The sequence below is a fragment of the Xiphias gladius genome, chromosome 23, assembly GCF_016859285.1.
Source record: "Xiphias gladius isolate SHS-SW01 ecotype Sanya breed wild chromosome 23, ASM1685928v1, whole genome shotgun sequence".
Lineage (NCBI taxonomy): Eukaryota > Metazoa > Chordata > Actinopteri > Istiophoriformes > Xiphiidae > Xiphias > Xiphias gladius.
Window position 1 is genome coordinate 343,495 of NC_053422.1, and position 21,280 is coordinate 364,774.

Consider the following 21,280-nt stretch of genomic DNA (forward strand, 5'->3'; position numbering starts at 1 on the left):
GGTGAGGTCTGTGGCAGGAGGTGTGAACATCTGGTCCTTGGTGTCCGCAGTTCTACTGCCGCTCTGACGATTGTTGTATCTACAGCGATTGAATCCAGAGCCCACAGCAGGAGAACGTGAGGAAACGCAGAGAAAACAACGCGCTCGCATGTCTTTATATTAAACAGCTGCATGTTTGAGTTCACGGTGAAACATGCTGCGGCGGCCGCTCTGTTAGCCCTACAGGTGGCAAACAACACTCCACACCCGAGAGCTCATAGCAGGTGTTGGTTGCCTAGCAACAGGTCACAGAAACCTGATGAGTAGTTATTCTCAGTTGTTCCCCAGAGACTCAGGCCTGAAAACACGAAGTGTTTTTATTAATGCAGTGACAGTTTACACCCGATCAGGTTGTGTATGAATGTGAGCAGTGAAAGGAGAGACTCGGGTGAAGTTGTTCTGTCAACATGAGACAAAGACGTGCAGATCAGATTGAAAAACCAGTTTCTTTTCCTCTGGGGGGGGGCGTTCCAGGGCTCTCTATACACTAACCTAAAAGGAAATCCACTGTCCACTTCAGTCAGTTAATTATTCGTACAGTCAATTTTTTGGGATTAACGTTATTCTGTTCACCTGAGTGACAATCTAAACTTGTGACTTCAGGTTTGTTGTCAAGGTAACAGTACTGTAAGATTCATTCCACTGTAATTCACGCAATTCGTAAATCCGTGAGATTTTTTTAATGTTAACTTGTCGTTGACCAATAAACAAACCGTTGTGATACAGCTGAGCTTTTACTGTACGGAGGGCCAGATAGTTTCCTGCTAAAATGCAGGAAACTATCTCAGTTTCTTGGCTGGAAAAATTAATGGTGAACAAAAGGTCAGGGGAAGTAAATAGAACAGTACAGAGAAAACCAAGACTGTAGAGCCAAGTATTTCACGAAGATATTAATTTCCCTGGTGTGATTAGGTGTTCTTAGCCTTTATCCTCTCTGGTGTAGAATCCAAAATGTTTTGGTGTTATGGTGTCTAATTTATGAGTGACAGTGAAACACCCACAGGTGTAGTATGAGGCACAGTCTGTTTCACCTCTGCAGTGTGAATATTAAACTCACACAGACAATTACAGATAAAATATTTTATTTTTTTCTATTTTGAAGAAAAAACAATTGATTTCAGTTTTCCTCAATTGTGTTTTTCTGTCATCAGATCAATGTAAAATTGACAAAAGAATTTGGACAATGGAAAGCTCTGGAAAAAGCTAGTAACCCCGAGATTAGAATATTTTATCACAGATAAAGTATTGTGTTCCCGTGGTTTCCTACCATTGGACTTTTGGACTATAAAATGAAAAATTTAGAAATGATAAATGACAGGAAATGGCAGGTTTTTATCTGTGGCAGAAAATTAATTCACTTGTATTTTCCAATTTTCTATTATTGTTTTCATTTACATTTACAAATAGGGAAATGACTACACATGCTATGGTGGTGTTTTAGAAACTGAAATGTTTTCTGCTGCAGCAAACACCTGGATCTGATGTCACATTTCACAAATGAGTTTATAAATCCACTGAGCATCAATAGTCGAGTCAGATCAGTTTATACAGCCCGAAATCATAAATTACCAGGGGACTTCAAACCCTCTGGCCTTAGAGCCTTGATTCAGATGAAGGAAAAACTCCCCAAAACTGCAAAACTCCCTTTAACAGTGAAGGAAGAAACCTCAGGACTCATACCAGCTGATAATTGCCGTGTGAAACCTTATCATGTCTGGACTGCTAAAACCAGTCTGACAGCTGGGGAAAAACTGGTAAACCCATTCAGTGTGTAACAGTCAGTTCAGTCGAGGCAGGAAGATCCTGTGTTATATTCAAACACACTGATGGTCCTTAAAGGACTCTAGAGAGGTAAATCAGGGACTTTGGTCTGAACTCTCCTAAATAAGATAACTAAAAGTCACTTCCTGTTGACCCCTGACTACAGAGCTCATCGCTCTGATCCGTTACAAACATTAAGGTTCTCATTAAATTCTTATCAACCTGAGTTTAGTCCTGAGATCCTGTAAACTGAACCTCCTCCTGGACCTCCTCTATAGGCCTGGAGATATTCTTAAACTTTTATTATCATCAACAAATCCCATGTTCAGACTCAAACCAACGCCGACTGTCTCTTGTTAACAAGTCCTGTGATGTATCTGGTTCCTCTGAGTCATAAAGCTCAATTGTTTCCAGAAACTATTAAACCACATTAGTGAGTCACACTGTTGCTCTGGGTGACATGTTGCTTCGTCACCACGAACACATGCACTGTGGTTTATCTTGACTCAGTCACACACACACACACACACACACACACACACACCGACACAGTCCTGCTGCTACAAATACTCACTACTGCACCAAATGTGGATTAATCCGCTGCTGAAAATAGTCCCCAACGAAAGCTGTATATCTTTCCTCCTGTATTTTTGATTTAAAAACTACAGTGAGCAGCTGTTTTAGGAAAATAACTGAGCCTTTTTAAAGATGAAACTATATATTTGCGAGGTGTTTTTAAAAACTTATGTCTTCAGTGGGAACAAATGGGCTCTGAGCTGAAAGGCACAGACAGAGGAGGGAAGGTGTTGAGAGACGGACTGACACTGTTGGTTTGAGTATGAACACAAGATTTGTTGTATGTAACATAAACTGATTCCAATGTGCAACAAACAACTCAATACAACATGGAACCATTTGAGACAAAACCAACTACCAGCAGAGTGACACAGCGGACATGTTCCAGCTCTCTGCATGATATAAGTCAGGGCTACACATGACTGACAAACCTTCTTTTTCTCTCATGTGATCAGAGTTAGTCTGAAGGAAGATTATTCCTCTGGACGGCCACAAAATAGGAACATGTATTCTTGCCATGCAGCCCTAAAAACTCAACAACATGAAATCTGTTGTGAGTTTTTAATCAGGGAAAAGGGATTCTGTAAATACAACAGAACAGTTTCAATGTTCTTCCGAGGTGAGATCGGTTCCTTTGCAGTGAGATATAAGCGTTGATTATAATCAGGACAGAGGAGAGTTTTTTGTTGTTTAATTGTATTTATATTGAACTCAGATCTGTTTTTAACTTTTCTTGGATCAGGAAGGAGATGAGGTCTTTAACCGGGCCAAGCTGCTGAACGTGGGCTACGTGGAAGCTCTGAAAGAGTACGACTACGAGTGCTTTGTCTTCAGTGATGTGGACCTGATCCCCATGGATGACCGCAACACCTACAAGTGTTTCAGTCAGCCTCGACACCTGTCTGTGTCCATGGACAAGTTCGGCTTCAGGTGAGACAACCCCTGCTTGTTTATTGGGGTTTATTAATGATGAATATACTTCTAACAATATATAAACAGCAACTGCACAAAGAAAAGATAGTAATTGATGATAAATTAAAAAATAAAAATGCAAAAAATCCCATATTAGCTTTGTGTAATAATTATGGTTTAGGGTTATTTTCAACACTGCAAATATCATTTAGTGATTTCACCTCTGTTCAGAGTACACCTGTATAGTGTCCCCTCCCTCCTCGGGTGTTAATTAAAGACCCAAATCCCTGTTTGATTGGTCCACTGATAATTAAGGTTCCTTTATACCAGACCCTTGAATCTGAGTAAGTATACATTTCTGCTGTGGAATTTCCTGACTGCACACTTTCTGAGGTAAAACAGATGGACAGGAGCTCCTCACACCTGCACACAGTCCAAACTGGAAAACCCGTATGTACAAAGAAAAACTGATGTGCAGACTAACAGGCTGTGGAATCCAGTCTAACAGAGCCAACTACTGCAGGTTTACACTGAGTCCAAAAATGTTAATGGAGTCAATTGGATAACTAGTCTAGTCAAACTGCTCTCCAGCAACAGCGGTGAGAGCGGCTCTGATTCTAAACTTAATGAACTAATTTACAGTTAAATGTAAAAGTGTAGGCAAATTCCATATTTAGTTAATTTTGGAAGGTAGAAGAAGTAAATCCAACCCTGCAGCAAGCTGGGTTTTATTTTATCAAATCCAAAAAAAAGAAAATAATAAATAGCAACTGTGGTATGTACAAAAGTCTGGACACCCTAAAAAAGCAAAACTTCTGTGACTTCTCAAGATAAATAAACTATTTTTTTTTAAGCTCTGTAGATGAAGTCACACAACAATATATAAAGAAGTTAAAATTAGCTTCACCTGAAACGACTACCACAGTAAAAATGCAACGTGCACAATAATGGAGCAGTAATAATAATATACCAGAAGCATAGTAATACTTAAACACGTTTTACTAAAGTAAGACTTTAACAGCAGCTGACCAACATACTGTATCTGACCTGCCACAAATCAGCTACTGACCCCTCAGACTGAACCAGACTACATATATAAATGCAGCCAAATACCAATGATTAAGTTGTTATCATGGTGTGAAAATTGTAAATTCTGAACGTCAGCATAAACGTAGAAAGGCCAGAGCAAGACTGAAGTGATCTCTGATTAATTTAAAAGTTTAACAGCTGCATCTTATACAAACTGAAGGTGAGAGACTGTTTCCTGACTCTCCTGACTTTACAGGAATATTCACTTCTGTTCAGTTCAAAATACTTTAATCATCCCTCAAAGGGGAATTTGAGAGAAATTCATTGAAACACATAAAAATGATCTGAAAATATAAATATTAGAAAGAGTTGAAGCATACAAGGATCTATAACAGTGGCCAGTCCACATCTGGCCAACAGAGTCCAGCACCACAAAGGCTCATGTTAAAAAGCAGAGGTCAAAATTATGGAATGGAATATAATATTCATAATTATGTTTGGCTGGACCACGAAAGACGAGACCAGCCCTTGAAACACGAATGTCAGTGACTGACTGACTGATATAGTTACACCATTTGCCGAGTGTTGGAGTTTTCCCATTGGCTGTTGCTCTGTAAAAAGAATTCACACAGTCTCTATTACGTCATCAGGGGGCGTTTACCGGCAGTCTTGCCAATTTAGTACCTTTGTCGCTAGATTCACTGACTTTTCAGACCCTCGAATGACTTTTCTTCACTAAAGCACCCAGAGAAAAATCTAGCGACTTTCTGGACAAACCTTAGATACTTTCTGTAGAGGAGAGTCGCCAGTGTTGCCCCATGATTGCGAGGTTCGGCTTTCCCTCCACAGACACGCCTCTCTATGCATCGTTCAATTGACCACACGGCAACTTTTAACTTTCTCTCTGGCCGATCATTTTACAGGTAAATGTAGCTGAAATCACAGCACAGCCGTCGTCTTTAACTTGTGTGTCTGGTGACTCTGTCAGACGACGTCATGGTTATAAAACCGGGATTTTAGCAGCAGCAGCTTGGAAACGTCTGGGAAGTGACAGCTGGTTAACATGTCGTCTCAATGGGCCACGTTTAAGTCACTTTTTCATACCTGTTCCGTCGTCTGACAACAGAAACGGAAAAACATGTAACAGCTTTGTCCAGAACGGACAAACCAAACGCTGGCTCTAGAGAGAGCCTTTCATGTTCTTGTTACCTGAAGGCCACCGTGGGTTCTCTGACACGCTTGGAAAGGGAGGCAGGAGGGGAGGGATGTTGAGAACAAAACGCGTCACCATGGTTACTGAATTCACCCACAGTTGACCCAGAATTTAACAGTGAACTGGTTTCAGCCAAAGATTATAAAATCAGTTTTCTCAACAGTTTACTCTTAAATTGCCACCCGCTCTGTGATTGGCTGTTGTCAGTGAAATGCACCCTGGGAGTCGTAGTTTTGCTTCTGTTTTAAATGTCCACAGCCTCTTAAGTTTTGACTTTTATCACAGAAGCAGATATTTTCTTACACTGTTGTTTAGTCCCGATGAATGAAGGAGGAGAGTTTAAACTGACCTGTGGTCAGCGCAGACGTCTTCCTTTAAGGTCAGGGATGATCCACATTGAGCTCAGCAGTGGTTTTTCACTCACTTCACAGGATGTCTCACAGACTCAATGTATACAGAGGAGATAAACGGAAACCACAAAGGTTAAATAATTTAACTGTGCAGGTCAGGTACAGGTGAGTCAGTGTACAAGTACATGTGTCATTAAATGTCTCAGCGTGGAAGAGGCGTTTGCAGCTAGATGGGTGGTTGTTAGTCCACTTGTTCTGGTGATGATGACATGTCAGTTTTGGGTTGGTCCACTGGGGTTTCGATTTCACTTCCTGTCATGAGGGGACAACGTATGTTTGTGTTTAGATAGTGCTGACAGAGACGCCACAGAGGAAAAGCTCTGCTCTGATGAAACATCGCCATCTGCCTGACTCCTCGCTTCCTGTTTCCTGTTCACATGCATACGCACGCACACACACACACACACACACACACACACACACACACACACACACACACACACACACACACACACACACACGTTGACCGTGGTCCCTTTTGGGGACATTCCATAGATTTTGCTTTAATTTCCTGGAGCCTTACCAAACCCAACCATAACCACTGACCCAAAAATCAGCCTTTTTCCCCATTGGACAAGCCATCCCCAGTTAACTGGTCTGTAGTCTGAATTTTGTCCCCAAAAGCTGCCGGTGACGGAGACACACACACAATGACATGTTGTGCCAGTACAACGTTTTCACACTTTGGTTTTTGCACAGATTAAACGAACAATATGTAACATGTACACCTCTATTAAAACGAGAACAAGAGCTGTATTATGAGGGGATATGAAAGGTGTCGTCTTTGAAGACTTCTTCCACATGAGTAGAACGTGACCTCAATGATTTCTCTTAACATTAAAGCATTTGCCATTACATTTAAATTATTTTTGTGACTTTGTTGTGTTCTGACACCATCCTCTGATCAGTTATTACATGAAATTCACCATGACTGAAGATCAAAAACCACATTTTGATCCCAAATTTTATCGTCTGACAGTTTTAGCTGCCTTTAAAAGGAACCTCAGAGAGATGCTGCTGGCTTTACACTCTCCATGACTGTCGGATGTGAAAGATGTCCACTCACACTGAGGATCAGATCAGTGTGTTTATATAAAAACATTATCCTGCAGCAGGAGGGTTCATGACGAGTTGATGTAGATCTGTCAGGGTAATAAACATGTTTCAAACACTCAGGTTTTACTATTGTGTTATATTGTACATTTAGTTTTTGTGTTGTAGTAAAAAGTTTGATATTGTGTCCCCCTGTCCTCCGTGTGTCTATGTCCTGTAGGCTACCTTATAACCAGTATTTTGGGGGAGTTTCCTCGTTGAGTAAAGAACAATATCTGAAGATCAACGGCTTCCCCAACAACTACTGGGGCTGGGGAGGAGAGGATGACGACATCTACAACAGGTATAAACCTCACTCTGACACTTCATCTGACATCTACTAACTTAGTACAAATTAATACACGTAATACACCAGCAGCTCAGTTTCCTTCCCTCATCTCTTCTGTCAGTCTTAATTTGAAACATAGTTTGATCCACCTTAATATCCAGAGCCTCCTGTCCAGATTAGACTCTACCTATGCATCTGTCCTGCATTTGGTACAGTCCCTCCAACAGGCGGCGGCAGTAGGGTTATATAGCTGAAACGTGAAGGACTAAAAGAAGGGGAAAAGCACACTGCTGGAAACTAACAAATGAGCAACTGTGAGGAGAGTTGTGGAAACTGTGGTGAAGAGAGGTCACACAACATCTGATTTGAAGTGGTTCAGATTTCAACAGCTGGATAAACACCAGCGCAATATCTGTTGTAAAATATTCAGCTGACCTGAGCCGATGAAGACGGGAAACACAACAATCCTTTTGCACCATGTGAAAAGGTGACGGTACCGTCCCACTGAGTCCACAGACACACACAGGTCCCAAACTGCAGCACTGGCAGCCAGACTCGATAACGTTAGTTCAAACCCCAGCAGGAGATGCTCCTCTCTGGCTTATCACTCGTTATCCCACATGTTAAGAGCTCAACAAATATATTTAAGCGGAGTGAGTCAATTTTTATTCACTTTATGTGGCACATAAAGTAAATACAGCTGCCAATATGTGAAGTATGACATGTCGGTGTTTTGTGTTTGTTTAAAAGCTTGCTGCTGTCGCCTTGTTGAGGTGTAAATGTGAAACCATGTTGGCTGAAGGTTAAGTTAATGATTAAAAAATAATAATATAATGACAGATTAGAACCAGAAAAAAACTTTATTTGATTTATTTAGGATTCAGTCCTAAACTGAATATACCCTGTCAAACATGAAGATCTCAGTAATTTAAGCAAACAAACTCAGAATTAATGTTAATTAACTACAGCTGAGGACGGTTCCCAGCAGCAGTTGTCATGAAAGCTGCTGAAATCAACAGTCATTGGTCGAAACTCAGGGTGTCTACATGTCTTAAAGTCTTATAAAGCACTGAATTTAGTTTCCACAAAAACAAAAGACCTTAGAAAGTAATAAATGTAAAATATTTCATCTTGGCTGTTGTAGGCAGTAACGGTAGTCATGAAATGTTTCTGTATCTGAGTTCGGGCTGTCAGCAGACATTACACACTTATAAGCTAAAAGTAGGATTGTTGTGACGGTGGGTTGTGCTGCAGGAGTACTGAAAAACGGGTTATAGATATAGCCATATCCCTCCTACTGGTTTCATACTCTGGATGGTATGATGGTGAAACGGGTAGTCAATTTAATTCTTAAAGGTCTTTAAGTGGCACTCTGGAAGATTTCAGGGCTGAGACCTTTGAGACATTGCTGTTACCACCAGAAACAACAGGTGTCACCTGTAGTTTCAGGTGGTAACAGCAAATATGGTTTAATACTACAGGTCCCAGAATCCTGGGGAGACCAAGACAAACTTCTGTGGTTTTAATAAAGCTGTTACGCAATAATTGGCCCTTTTTCCTTAATTCCGTGAGGCTGTGAACAGCAGGACACAGTGACAGGAGCGGGTTACCTGGCTGAGAAGGTGAAGGTTTGCAGCCAGTCACCCGCAGGTCGTCAGCTAATAGCTCACTCTGGCTGCTGCTTCTTCTTCCATTACTTCCTGCAACATTTCAAACTGATCCTCTGTTTAGAAAGTGACCAGAATGACCATTGTCTTGATATGTAGAAAAAACACATTGCATTTCCTGTGAGTACTTCATAATAAAAGTCAACCGGTGTCTCTCCAGTTAAATGCCTTTAACGTGAAGCTGCAGCAGTAGAAAATGTTCGGTCTACGTTAGCAGTAACCTAATACGGCATTTTTTCTGTGAATGTCTCCACAGACAGTCAGTTCATAAAACTGCAGATATATAAATACTGCAGTACTTTCATCAGTGGGCGATAGGCTCAGTCACCGCTGCGTTACCTCATTCGGCGACAGATAGAGGCTTAATAGACATTTATTTACCTGAAAATTGTCCATGTAGCCACTTTAAAAAGTCTGAAATTTAACTTGGTGAACCAGCTGAAACCCTGAAAGTTTCAACTCCTGCCTCTTGTTAAGACAGATTATGTAGGATATATGACTGACATTGCAGCTCTTACCGTTAAAAAAAGCCCTACAAACAACAGGAAATCAGCCTAGTGACCACTGCTGTCAGAACCACTTTGATGCTGGAAGCATGAGGAATGATTATTATTATAAGAAACAGAGGACACACAAAGACAAACAACAGGAACATGCAGAGCAGAGAGGAGGAGTGTTTGTTTCTGCGTTCTCTTTCCGTCTATCAGTGTGTTTATGTTGTTGGCATATTGTTGACCTCCAGCTGTCTGATGGCAGCTGGAGGTCAACAATGATTCACAACAATGAGGTCAGCTATGATTCACTCTCACAGAACAAACACACCTCACACTTTCACCATACTGTTTGTGCTTGAAATAGATTCATCTGGATCTGTCAGCTGATCAGTCCACAGGTTATCTCAGGTATTGTTTACAGTCTGAATTATTGATGAGCTGCCTGCTGCTCACCAATGGGCTGCGGGCCCTCAGTGGAGACTGCAAGGTGTCAGTCAAAGGTCAAAAAGCTGCTCTCTACAGGTCGGTCTGACTGATTCTTTCTCTCCTGAATATTTTCAGACCAGTTAATTGTCTTCGTCTGGTTTGTTATTAGTCGGCTGTGATGTTACTGTGAGGACAGACAGACTCTTCTGACAGAGTTTAGGACATGTAGTGTTGTTGGAGCTTTAAACAGTACTGATGTGTGTGGCCAAGACACTGTTTACTGTTTTTCGACTCTGGACCCCAAATAAGGCTGTCATCGATTAATGTATTGATTCTTTCCCCAATTTAATTGATTCCTTTTCTCACAATTTCTCATAATTATAATTTTAGTAATATTTTTAATCTGAATGTGACGTTTTCAGATGTCTTGTCTTTTGTTATTTGAAAATCAGCAAAGCCTCCGGAGTGAGAAGCTGTAACCGAGGAATTTTGTGCAACTTTGCTTGAAAAGTGACTTAAAGATGACCTGTTTAGATTTCTTTATAAGGTCATTCGCTCCAAACACAGCTCGTTCGCTCAAAACAGTCCACATACAGATATGTCCCCCCTGTGGCTGCAGCCGTCCCGATCCATTTTTATACAGAAGAAAATAAAAAAGTAAAATATCCAACATGTTTCAGTACCGCCCAAAGCACACAGCTCAGCTACAGGATGGACAGCGAGCACACAGTATCTGCAGATAAACTGTCCTACCATGTTCAGGGTTTTCTGTGACGAATGAGATGACCTTGGTTGAGGACAGACTGATGCAAGCTGAGAAACCATATCAGCCCCTGATAAAGCAGGATGAGGGAGTTTTCATTCCACACTGACTCGGGATCAGGCTGAAACGCTGATTCTGATAAATATGTCTGGTACATCCGTTTTAGGACGTTACACTTTTCTCTGGAAACCTTTGATGGCCATTGTTTTAGCTGTTTACTGACAATTTATAAAACAAATAAAAAAAAAAAAAGGTAGATTAATATATAATGAAAATAATCATTAACCCCCAACCCAGTTGACAAAACAGCACAATGTGATATGGTTGAAAGCCCCACAACAATCGCCTAAGTTGACAAGTGTTGATTCCAATGTCAAGAACGAAATTAAACACTCAGTGTGTAACACAGTGGAATAATGTTGTAATCAGTAAACCTGGTCTGAGCTCAGCTGTGCAGTTTGTGCATCATCACCTCACTATGACTGTCTGGGACAGAAAATGTCTTGTAGTGTGAGAAGTGAAACAGATCAGAGATTTTAAAAGTCTTAGGAGGCTTGTACGAGGGCTAAAGAGAGATGATGACTGAGGGAAATCTGCAAAAACACAGTTAAAATCCAGAATCTGTTGGTCCCACCTGTCATATGATGATCATGTGACTCCCAACCCTAACCCTTCAGACACATCAACACATTAGAGAGTTTGTCACGTTTCTGCTGAGTCTTATCCCTCGGGCTGTTTATCTCTTACTCGCACATTCATGTTGTGTCTTTATCTTTGTCATAAGTTAAACTGTGTTTGAGCTTCTCTCCCACTTTAACCCAGTTTGTCTTTAAATTCAGACTGTTCCTGTCACTGTTTCTTTCTTCTTTCTGTCTGGTGGTGAAAATAGAGGAACTGCCTTTTAATTTCTGTTAGAGATTAACTCTGGTTCGGGGAAAAAAGCAGAACTAGAGAAATACTCTAGAAATAAAGATGATGTTGGTCATTAAGAGGCTCTCAGCAGCAATAAGAGGAAACCACATTTACCTTTTTCACACAAAACACGTGCAGTTCATATTTAATTCACTCAGCTGGAAACTGTTTGGGTTTTTACAACAGAGAGCAGAGACATTGTCAAGCTCCACTCCTCACTGACTCTGACACTGATTGGGTGTTTGATTGACTGATTGATTGATTTCTATCATGGAAGACAAAGAAAACCAGCTGATATTTCATGTTAGAGAAGCTGCAACAAGTCAGTGGAAAAAAAGATATAATTAGCAGCAATTTGATTTTTTTATTTTTTGTGTGGATTGACCCGTTTATTAATCGACTACATGTTTCAGCTCTGCTTTTGGAGTGAAAAAAAGCCCTGCAGCGTTTTGAATCAACTGGAGGCTTTTCACAGAGTAATTGGGACATCCCGATAATAAAGAATAACAGTAATTCAGTCTAGAGGGAACAACAGCATGGACTAGTTTTTCAGGATCCTTTTGAAACAGGGTGTTTCTAATTTTCACAATATGGCGCAGGTGGAAGAAGGCTGTCCTAGAGACTTGTTTTCTGTGCGAGACAAAGGACATGTCCTGGTCAAAAGTGACCGGGTTCCTTAGACTAGAACTGGAGGCCAAGGTAATGCCATCCAGGCCTTTGTCTTTAAGACGAGCCTGAAGTTTGACTACCGGATTGGTTTCATTTGGGCTCATAGATAAATACAGCTGTGTGTCATCTGCGTAGCAATAGAAACTGAAAATGAAAAAAAAGGCAACATATGTAGGGTGAAAGGTATCGGTCCCAGCACAGAACCCTGTGGAACCCTGTGGAACCCCGTGACTAACTTTTGTGTGTATGGAAGAGTCATTGTTAACATGAACACACTGGAATCTATCTGATAAATATGACTTATACCAGCCTAGTGCGATTCCTTTAAGCCCAATGACATGTTCCAGTCTCTGTAATAAAATCTTGTGATCGATGGTATCAAATGCAGCAATAAGATCTAGCAGGGCAAGTATAGGGAAGAGTCCATTGTCTGAGGTCACGAGAAGATCATTGGTAACGTTCACCAGTGCTGTTGCCGTGTGTCGATGTATTCTAAATCTTGACTGAAAATCTTCAAACACACCATTCCTATGCAAATAATCACATAATTGGTTTGCAACAGTTTTTTCAAGGATTTTAGAAATAAAGGGGAGGTTGGATATAGGTCTATAGTTGGCTAAAACATCTAGATCAAGAATAGGCTTTTTAAGAAGAGGTTTAATTACTGCAACCTCAAAAGCATGCGGTACGTAGCCTGTTAATAAAGATAAATTGATCAGATCTAATATGGAGGTGTTAATTAAAGGTAAAGCATCCTTAAGCAAGCTCGTAGGAATCAGGTCTAAAAAACAGGTTGATTGTATAAATGAAGAAATTGTTGAAGTTAGCTCAGAGATCTACTTTAGAAAAACTGTCTTAATATAAACCAAGTGCTACAGCCAGTTCTAAGGCCACTGTACTGGACAGTACATCTGTACTGGTTGAGGGCAGGAGGTGGTGAATTTAGTCTCTAATAGTTGGAATTTTATCATTAAAGAAGCTCATGAAGTCGTCCCTACTGAGAGCTATAGGAATACATGGATCCATAGAGCTATGACTCTGTCAGCCTGGCTACAGCGCTGAAAAGAAAGCTTGGGTTGATTTCATTTTCCTCTATTAAAGGTGAGTAATAGGAGGTTCTGGTATTACAAGGGGCTTTCTTATATGTTGCTAGACTATCTTTCCAGGCTAATAGAAATTCTTCTGGATTGGTAGAACGCCACTTCCTTTCCAGCTTCTGCGATGTCTGCTTTAAAACACGCATCTGTGAACTGTACTATGGACCTGGCCTCCCCCGATTCACCAGCTTCTTTTTCAGAGGGTCGACAGTGTCAAGTGTCATGAGCAGTGAGGCTGCAACGCTATCAGCAAGATCATCAAACTGTGTGGGAGAAAGTTGAGAAAGCTGTCCTCCACTGTATTGACACATGGCACTGGAGTAATTAACAGTGGAATTCTTTCCTTACATCTGCATCATCAGATAGACACCTACTGTAATGCAATGTTTTCCCAAATGCTGTGTAGTCTACTACTGTGAGGTCAAATGTTACTAAAAAATGGTCAGACAGGAGGGTTCTGGGGAAACAGTACAGTTTCTACGTCATATGTCAGATCAAGATCGAGGGTGTGATCAAAACAGTGAGTGGGTTCGTTTACATTTTGAGAAAAGCCACTTGAGTCTAACAGTGAATTAAATGCAGAACTAAGAACAACATGTACATGAATGTTGAAATCACCCACTATAATGACTTTATCTGTACTGAGCACTAACTCAGATAAAAACTCAGGTGGACGATATACAGGAACTAGTAGAACTGGTTTTTGAGTTTTCCAGTTTTCCAGGCTTTCAAATGAGTCATAGCTAAGTTTAGGTTTAGGGTTGACTAATAAGCAGGAGTGGAAAATCGTGTTTCGAGGGATGTGGGAATTAATGAGTAGGTTGTGTTGATTCATTCAGACAAACACATTCTTCTTGCTGCAACCAGGTTTCAGTAAGACAGAATAAATCAATGTGATGATCAGTTATCAAATCATTGACTAATAGTGATTTAGATGAGAGCAGCCCAATATTTAATAGTCCACATTTCATTGTCCTGTTTTTTTGGTTCTGTTATAGTAGTTGTATTAAATTTTAGTAGATTTCTGTGTACAACTCCTCTTCTGTTTGTTTTCGAGTTGATTAATTTAGGTGGTCTGGGGGCAGACACAGTCTCTATGGGGGTTTGGGTGGGTGACTGCTGTAATGGAAGCACAGAGAAGCATGTAGGACTGAACTCTGCCTCCTGGTCTCAGGTCTGGGTTGTCTTTACGTGTTCAGTTTTGTAAGGTTTCTTTGGGGTTGATCCCACATGGTGGTTTGTCTCTCATGATAAAGGATCTTTTGTTGTGTCTCAGAAATATTTCTCTCTCCCTGCGTTGGCCTCGTTACTGTTTGTTTGTGTAAACTGAGTCCTGTTTTCCTGTCATTACTCTGTTCATCACGGCAGGTTTCCTGTTGTGTTTTCAGGTTGGCCTCTAAAGGCATGTACATCTCCAGACCGAGCAGCGAGGTGGGAAAATGTCGGATGATCCGACACGAGAGAGACAAACAGAACGACCCAAACCCTCAGAGGTAAAACGAATACGTCTTCACTTCTGGTTTTTATACAGGCTGAATAAAGCTTTTTTCTGACACACTGCTCTGGTTCATTACTGAAAAGCAAACGAACAGTGTGATGAATTACTCAGTTGATCCTGACACATCTTGCACTGAAGGGCAATCATTGTTTCTTCTGTTAGTGTGGAGGTGCTCTGTGTTTCAGGTGGGGCGGGGCACCTCCACTATAAAAAAAAATAGGGCTGTCACTTTTTAATTGAAATTTGAGCTTTTGTTCAGATGTGGGGAAAAATATTCAACCCGAAATTATTTGTTTGAATCATAAATTTATCGTCTGTAATCTCAACATAGCAACGATGTAGAGAATAAAATGACCAGCAGAGATGAGGCTGTTTGTGACTCTGACTCTACAACCACAACTGATCTGAGGACTCACCTCCTGCTGCAGCCTCGGTGAGGCAGCGCAGACACCAGAAACCAGTGAAGCAACGTCACCTGTATACCCTGGTCTGACTGAGACTTTTCACCGCACTCATCCACAGTATGAAGCTCGTGAACAGTCCACCAGCCAGAAGAGACAGATTCATATCAAAGCTGGAAACTCATCACCTTTTGGGGAAATTTGCTGTTTTGAACGAACCTGGGCGAATCAGACTCACCTGTACTTGATGCAAAACTTTGCTCGAATACGTTTTTGATGCAGACAGGTTTCAGTTGCTGTTACTTGTTTCTGTTTAACCGAGCTATAGAACGTTAGCTCGTCCAAATCCAGTTAACTTTATCTTCATTCAGCCAACAATGATAAAGCTGAGTCCTCAATCTATCAATTCTCTCTTGGACGTGAGCGTTTGGCAAGCGCTTTGCATCCTACACCCACATTAATCCTGCAGAAAAGCAGCAGCTCTATCACATTGGCTCCTTGGATCAACCCATCTGGACTGCTGTACCTGACTAGTTCTTCTGTCAGTATGTTGCTGCTGCCAGTGATGAGGGGGAGAGAGAATCTTTCTACAGGTCAGAAGACACAAAAACTGATCAGGGCTGCAGCTTCTTATGTCCGCTATTTTTCCAACAATCGTTTAGTCTCTGAAATGTCAGACGAGTGAAAAATACCCTCTGTAATGTCCCCGAGCTCGAGGCGATGTCTTTCTAAACATCTTGAAGTCACAGTGATATATAGTTTGCAGATGTGTATATGAAGGCGATGAGGCCCACTGGCTTCAGGAGAAGGTTTTCAGGATCCTGACAACTGGACAGAACGGCACAAAGGAAAATATAAAGATGTCAATCCAATTAAACAAATAACATGTTAGTTAGGATGTGTTGACTTTGTGAAAAAGCGACAGCCCTGTTAAACACTGCAGGAATCCTTCTCTTCAGTTTTTAGAGCTGAGTTTGTTTTTGCTTCCTTTAGATTCGACCGCATCGCTCACACCAGAGAGACGATGTACAAAGACGGGATCAGCTCTCTGTCCTACAAAGTGGTGAAAAAAGACAAGTTTGACCTGTTCACTGAAATCACAGTGGACGTGGGGAAACCCTGACGAGGAGCAGCCGAGGTCAGGTGACTGGAGGAGGAAACTGATGCAGTACAAACCAAACGCTGCCTCTGACACTTGAATCTTTCAGCTCTGGTCTGGATGATCAGACGTGCTGGACTCTCAGCTGTTCCTGCTGTTTTCTTTGATTGTAATTGTTTTTGCACAGATCGACTGAAGGTTTGTGTTGTTGTTTTCTCTGCGGGGCCTCGAGGATTCATCTCTGATTGGACACTGACTATAACCAATCGGCTGCCTCCGTCTGTCGGTCGTGTGCTGCTGCTGCAGCACGTCCTGAATGAGCCTTTTATTATCAGACAATCAGAGCAGCAACGATTGGGGCTGCTGGGTCACATGGTCAACGATTTTACTGGTGGGGGATTATGGGTATTGTGCACGGTGAGTTTAGATCTGGTCTGATCCTGGTTCTGTTTAGTGATCTGGATTCTGTTGACCTGGTTCTGGCTCAAAAAAAACAAAGTGTTTGTGTGAAAGTTGGTCCACTTACTAGCTTTTTTCCCAGAGCTTTCGACCATATCTCACAGTCTTGTTGAGTGACTGGTACTGGGTCAGGTCCGCCCAGAGTCCTGTATGTGTTATAGGTGATCTCTGGTGTTGTGAATCCTGCTCGGTGACTCTGATCCCTTATCAACTCAATTACAACTGAACAAACTCCATTCTCTGGAGATGGCTGGGTGAAATGATCAAAAGCTCAGACAAAACCTAATAAGTGGACCTTGAGTTCAGATATTTATATTGTAGTCTTGTTTATTGATTCTGGTTCTTACTGAATCCTCCTCGTCTGATTATTTAACTATAGATTAGAGCACGGAAGTTTATGGTCCACTAACTAGCCTTTTCTGGAGCTTTCAACCATATCTCAATGACTTTCTTCAATGAATGGAACTGGACAGAGGCCCGTCTGGTCTCTGGTGTCTGGCGTGAAAACTGAGCAAACTCCACCTGCAGATGAAAACTGCGAGGGGAGTTTAAAAGCTAATAAGTGGACTTTGAGTCAAACCAGAACAATCGAATTTCAGCCCGTCAGGCTTGACTGTCGGTTTCTCACATCTGCACTGAGACAGATCTGATCTGGGCAGGACTGGTGAAGTGACTCAGTGTGAACAGGGTCAGAGAGACTTTACAGATGCAGCGCTGACGAGTTAAATCGTCAGTTTAGAGACACAGCTTTGGTGTGAGGAGGAGACGGGACGGGACGGGTCGGGACGGGTCGGGTCAGTGCTGGTCGATGGGAGGAGGCAGAGGAGACAAGGACTTGGCACAGCTCGGCCCGGTTAAAGTGGGCTAAATCGTCCCTGTGGAAGAAGAGACATTACCCTGCAGTGATCCGGTTTACTGAGTCACTGCAGCGTAATGAGACTACGACCGTGTGGAGTCGTCCATCGGCTGCGATGACGACTGAAGCTTCCTTCACCAACTCATCAACAGATCCTGAGTGAAAATGTTGGTTCTGTTGCATGTTTTTGTTACAGAGTGAAAATCAGCTGGTACCTGATGTTTTTAAAAGTCTCTCATTTTAATGTTTTATGAGTCGCTAGCAGCGAAACGGAACTTCAAACCAGACATGTTGTCATCTGGTCATTTAAACTTCACTTTACAGAAACGGATCAAGGGTCAGAAACTGCTTTATTCATGAGTCTGTGGAACCATTGTCACCTCAGAACCAGATCTAAACACCCGGTCTGATAGTGTGTATATATATGTGTGTGTGTTTGTGTGTGTTTGAGTTTGAGGTGGATGATGTTGACTCTAAAAGTTATTGATAATCAGGTTGTGATCGGTGATAAATGTTTCTGTGGTCGACTTTTTCTTTTTTCACAACAATCCCAAAGTTCATGTTAATTAAACCAGTTTAATTTGTTTCTAACATTAAAAACTGAAACCGGATCAGCTCGAAACCAAAATATAACCAGAGTACAAAAAGCAAGAATCTGTTAAAGGCTGTGATTCCGATTATTTCCATTATTCATTAATCTGCTGAAAATATCCTCAAAGAATTAATTAACAATTGAGTGAAAGGTGCTCATTATTTCCCAAAAGCCCAGATGAGTCCAAAACCCAAAACAATTAATCGATCGTGGAAATAGTTGCGGATTCGATTTCAGTTGATTGATGAATCGTTGCAGCTCTAAATCTATTTTTGATTTGATTTGATTGATTGTACCTCTAAGTGTCCTTATTAGAGCTGTTGGTACCAAAGAATTGATTTAACATGAATGTGATCATCTGACAGCTGTGTATGTTCGTCTCATTATTGATGACAGATATTGATCCAGTCTGGTCAAAGCAAACAAAACATCCGCCATTCTTTTCATTAAACAGTCAGCCCGTGTGTGTGTGTGTGTGTGTTACTACGATGCTGTTGTTTTCTATCTTGAATGTATGGAGGTAAATCTTTATTTGTTATCGACAGGTTTGTTTGTTTGCAGACCAGAAGTCTTGATTCTTTTGTTAATAAGTGAATAAATCACCTTTACATGTGCCTTAAAATAAGCCCAGTCTAACTGGTGGAGGGAACCAGTCTGTGTAGATGCTGAAATGTGAGGAGGTGGCGCGAACTCTGTGTGTTTTTGATTTTTCCAGATGTCGTTTGCTGGGCTTCAGTACATTAAAATCCACTTTTGTTGGTTTCTGGATGATGGTTCCTGTTGTGGTGTCGTTTTTTTTCTCTAATAACCATCCAGTGCATTTAGCTCTTTCTACAGCAGCTGCCATCACTGCAGGTGGAACTGCTCCACCTGGATTCTCGGGAGAAGCTGCAGTACATTCTTGAGGAAACTGTTCTTTGCTGCAGTCTGGTCTGTATGAGTCTGGATCTTTGAATCAGGGTTTCTGCAGGTCTCTGACTCATTTCAGTTTCTGTCAAAGGTTTGAAAAAGTGTTAGATTTCATTCATAAAAGTGATCATTTTTTCCTCTTTTGCCCTGCTGGAGGCAGCAACATTACATACAAATCGTTTTTGTCTGTGATTTTAGTTGAAACTTTAAAATTTCCATGTGCATGTTAATTATTTTTAAATTGGTTAATCCCTCCATTCAATCAACTGTCTGCTGCTAATCCAGGTCCAGATCATGTTTAATGATGAATTAATGATTTTATAAATTAGCAGGTCTCAGATCAGATGTCATCTCATAGAAAAATGGCCTGCACTCTGTCAAAACCTTTCAGAAGAGGCTTTGCAGATGCAGAGTCAGCTTTAACACATGGATAAGGCGACAGACTGAAAAAAATCTGACAAGAGGTCAGCGGACTGTTGTCAGCACAACAGAAACCAGCTGCAGGATCCTCTCCGACAAACATCTGGATGTGGTTTACAGTCATGAAATATGCAGCTGGCAAAGAGAGTGTAAGAGGAAGAGGAGCAGAAGCTTGTTTCCTGTGTTTGAACATTTATATTAACACTCGCAGTTGGTCAGCGTTGCTCTGTCAGCCAATCGGAGCTGGAAGATTCTCACAGTTTGACTTTTCTCTGCAGGAAGCAAACTGAACGCTACATTCAGGACTTTGTGGATCTGGATCTGGTGCAGACTCAAACTGCAGGATGAACCTCAGTCTGAACCTTTGACGGCAGATGGTGGAGAACCAGCACCACCTGTCAGAGGATCAGAGTCTCCACAGGTCCACGAGTTCAGGTTAAAGGTCTCAGTCTGACTCCCACAGTCCTGTCAGTAAGGAGGGTTCACGACACGACCAGTTTACCTACAGCATCTTCAGACTCGGATGTCGGTAAAATCCCTGGACCTTGAACTTCAGAGGTGTTTCCTCAAAGACGAAACGATTGGAGACTGATGAGGACCACGGCAGAACCTCCATCTCCGTCAAGCAGCATTTAATGGAGAGTGAATCACGATGTGTGACTGGTTTAGACTTTCACCTCCGCTCACCTTCATCCTTTCAGCAGCTGCTGCTTAGTTTACCTTTACTGTGTTATTGCTTTTCCTCTTTATTTTTCCCTAAATCCTGCTTCACACTGTCAGGAATTATGTCAGCAAGGGAGGGAACAGGCCACACCTGGCCATTACCTGAACAGTTGTCAATTGTCCAATTACGTTTGAGCCTCTGGAAATGAGGGACTTTGTATAAAAATGGCTGATTCCTAAACGGTTGATGTGATATTTTAGTTAAACCGCTCGAATCGAAGCTGAAAGTCGACACTTCAGTCACAGGTTGATGGGTTTGTTTCAAATCCACCGTGGTGGTGGTGAGAGAGAGAACTACAAAAACTGTCACTGTCCAAATACTTACGGACCTAACTGTACTTACATAGATTCATACAGATACACCACGTATATAAACTTAACTAAAAGGGGCGGGGGGCAGCTTTTCCTAGACACAAGTAGGGGGGGGCTCAAAGGAAAAACGGTTAGGAACCACTGTTCTAAAGCAGTGACTTGAGGTGAAAGATTAAGTTGATTTTAACCAATCACCACACGTCTGATCAGCAAAAACAAGCCTGTTTTTAAGGAACATTCTGCTTTTTTACGTGGACTCAGTCTCTGGATTTTTGAAACTGCTGCCAGTTCATTTCTCTGTTGATCGACTTATTGATTGATCACCTGATGGTTTCAGCTCTAAAGACAGAAAACGGTGAAAGTAACATCCTCGTTGTGACAAACGGGATTTTTCTTTCAACCTCAGAGTCCAGCTCTTCACAGGAAAATACAGGAACCTGATGCCACCTGCAGAGTTTTAAGGGAGTTTAAGTTTATTTCTAGTCTTTTTTTTTTTTAATTTCAAAATGTGATTTTTTTTCCCAAACTTTTTATGCCATAACGTCACTTTTCATCATGAAGTCTTTGTCAATGACCAGAAAAAGGGCTGTGATTGTAGCTTTGGTCTAAACGAGCTGACAGCCAATCACAAAGTAGGAACAAATACAAAAAAGTGTTACCAA

The 21,280-nt window shown here is 41.4% G+C and overlaps 1 protein-coding gene across 1 annotated transcript in view; it reads left to right on the forward strand.

Moving 5' to 3' along the window:
* The window catches only part of b4galt1l (DP-Gal:betaGlcNAc beta 1,4- galactosyltransferase, polypeptide 1, like), a 36,810-nt gene extending 17,783 nt beyond the window's left edge, over positions 1–19,027 (forward strand). Inside the window, exons 3-6 of the mRNA XM_040120197.1 lie at positions 3,119–3,306; positions 7,214–7,336; positions 14,738–14,842; positions 16,242–19,027. Of these exons, the coding sequence (XP_039976131.1) occupies positions 3,119–3,306; positions 7,214–7,336; positions 14,738–14,842; positions 16,242–16,371 (546 nt within the window). The 3' untranslated portion in view covers positions 16,372–19,027. The remainder of the gene's footprint in view (positions 1–3,118; positions 3,307–7,213; positions 7,337–14,737; positions 14,843–16,241) is intronic.
* Positions 19,028–21,280: the final 2,253 nt, after the last annotated feature.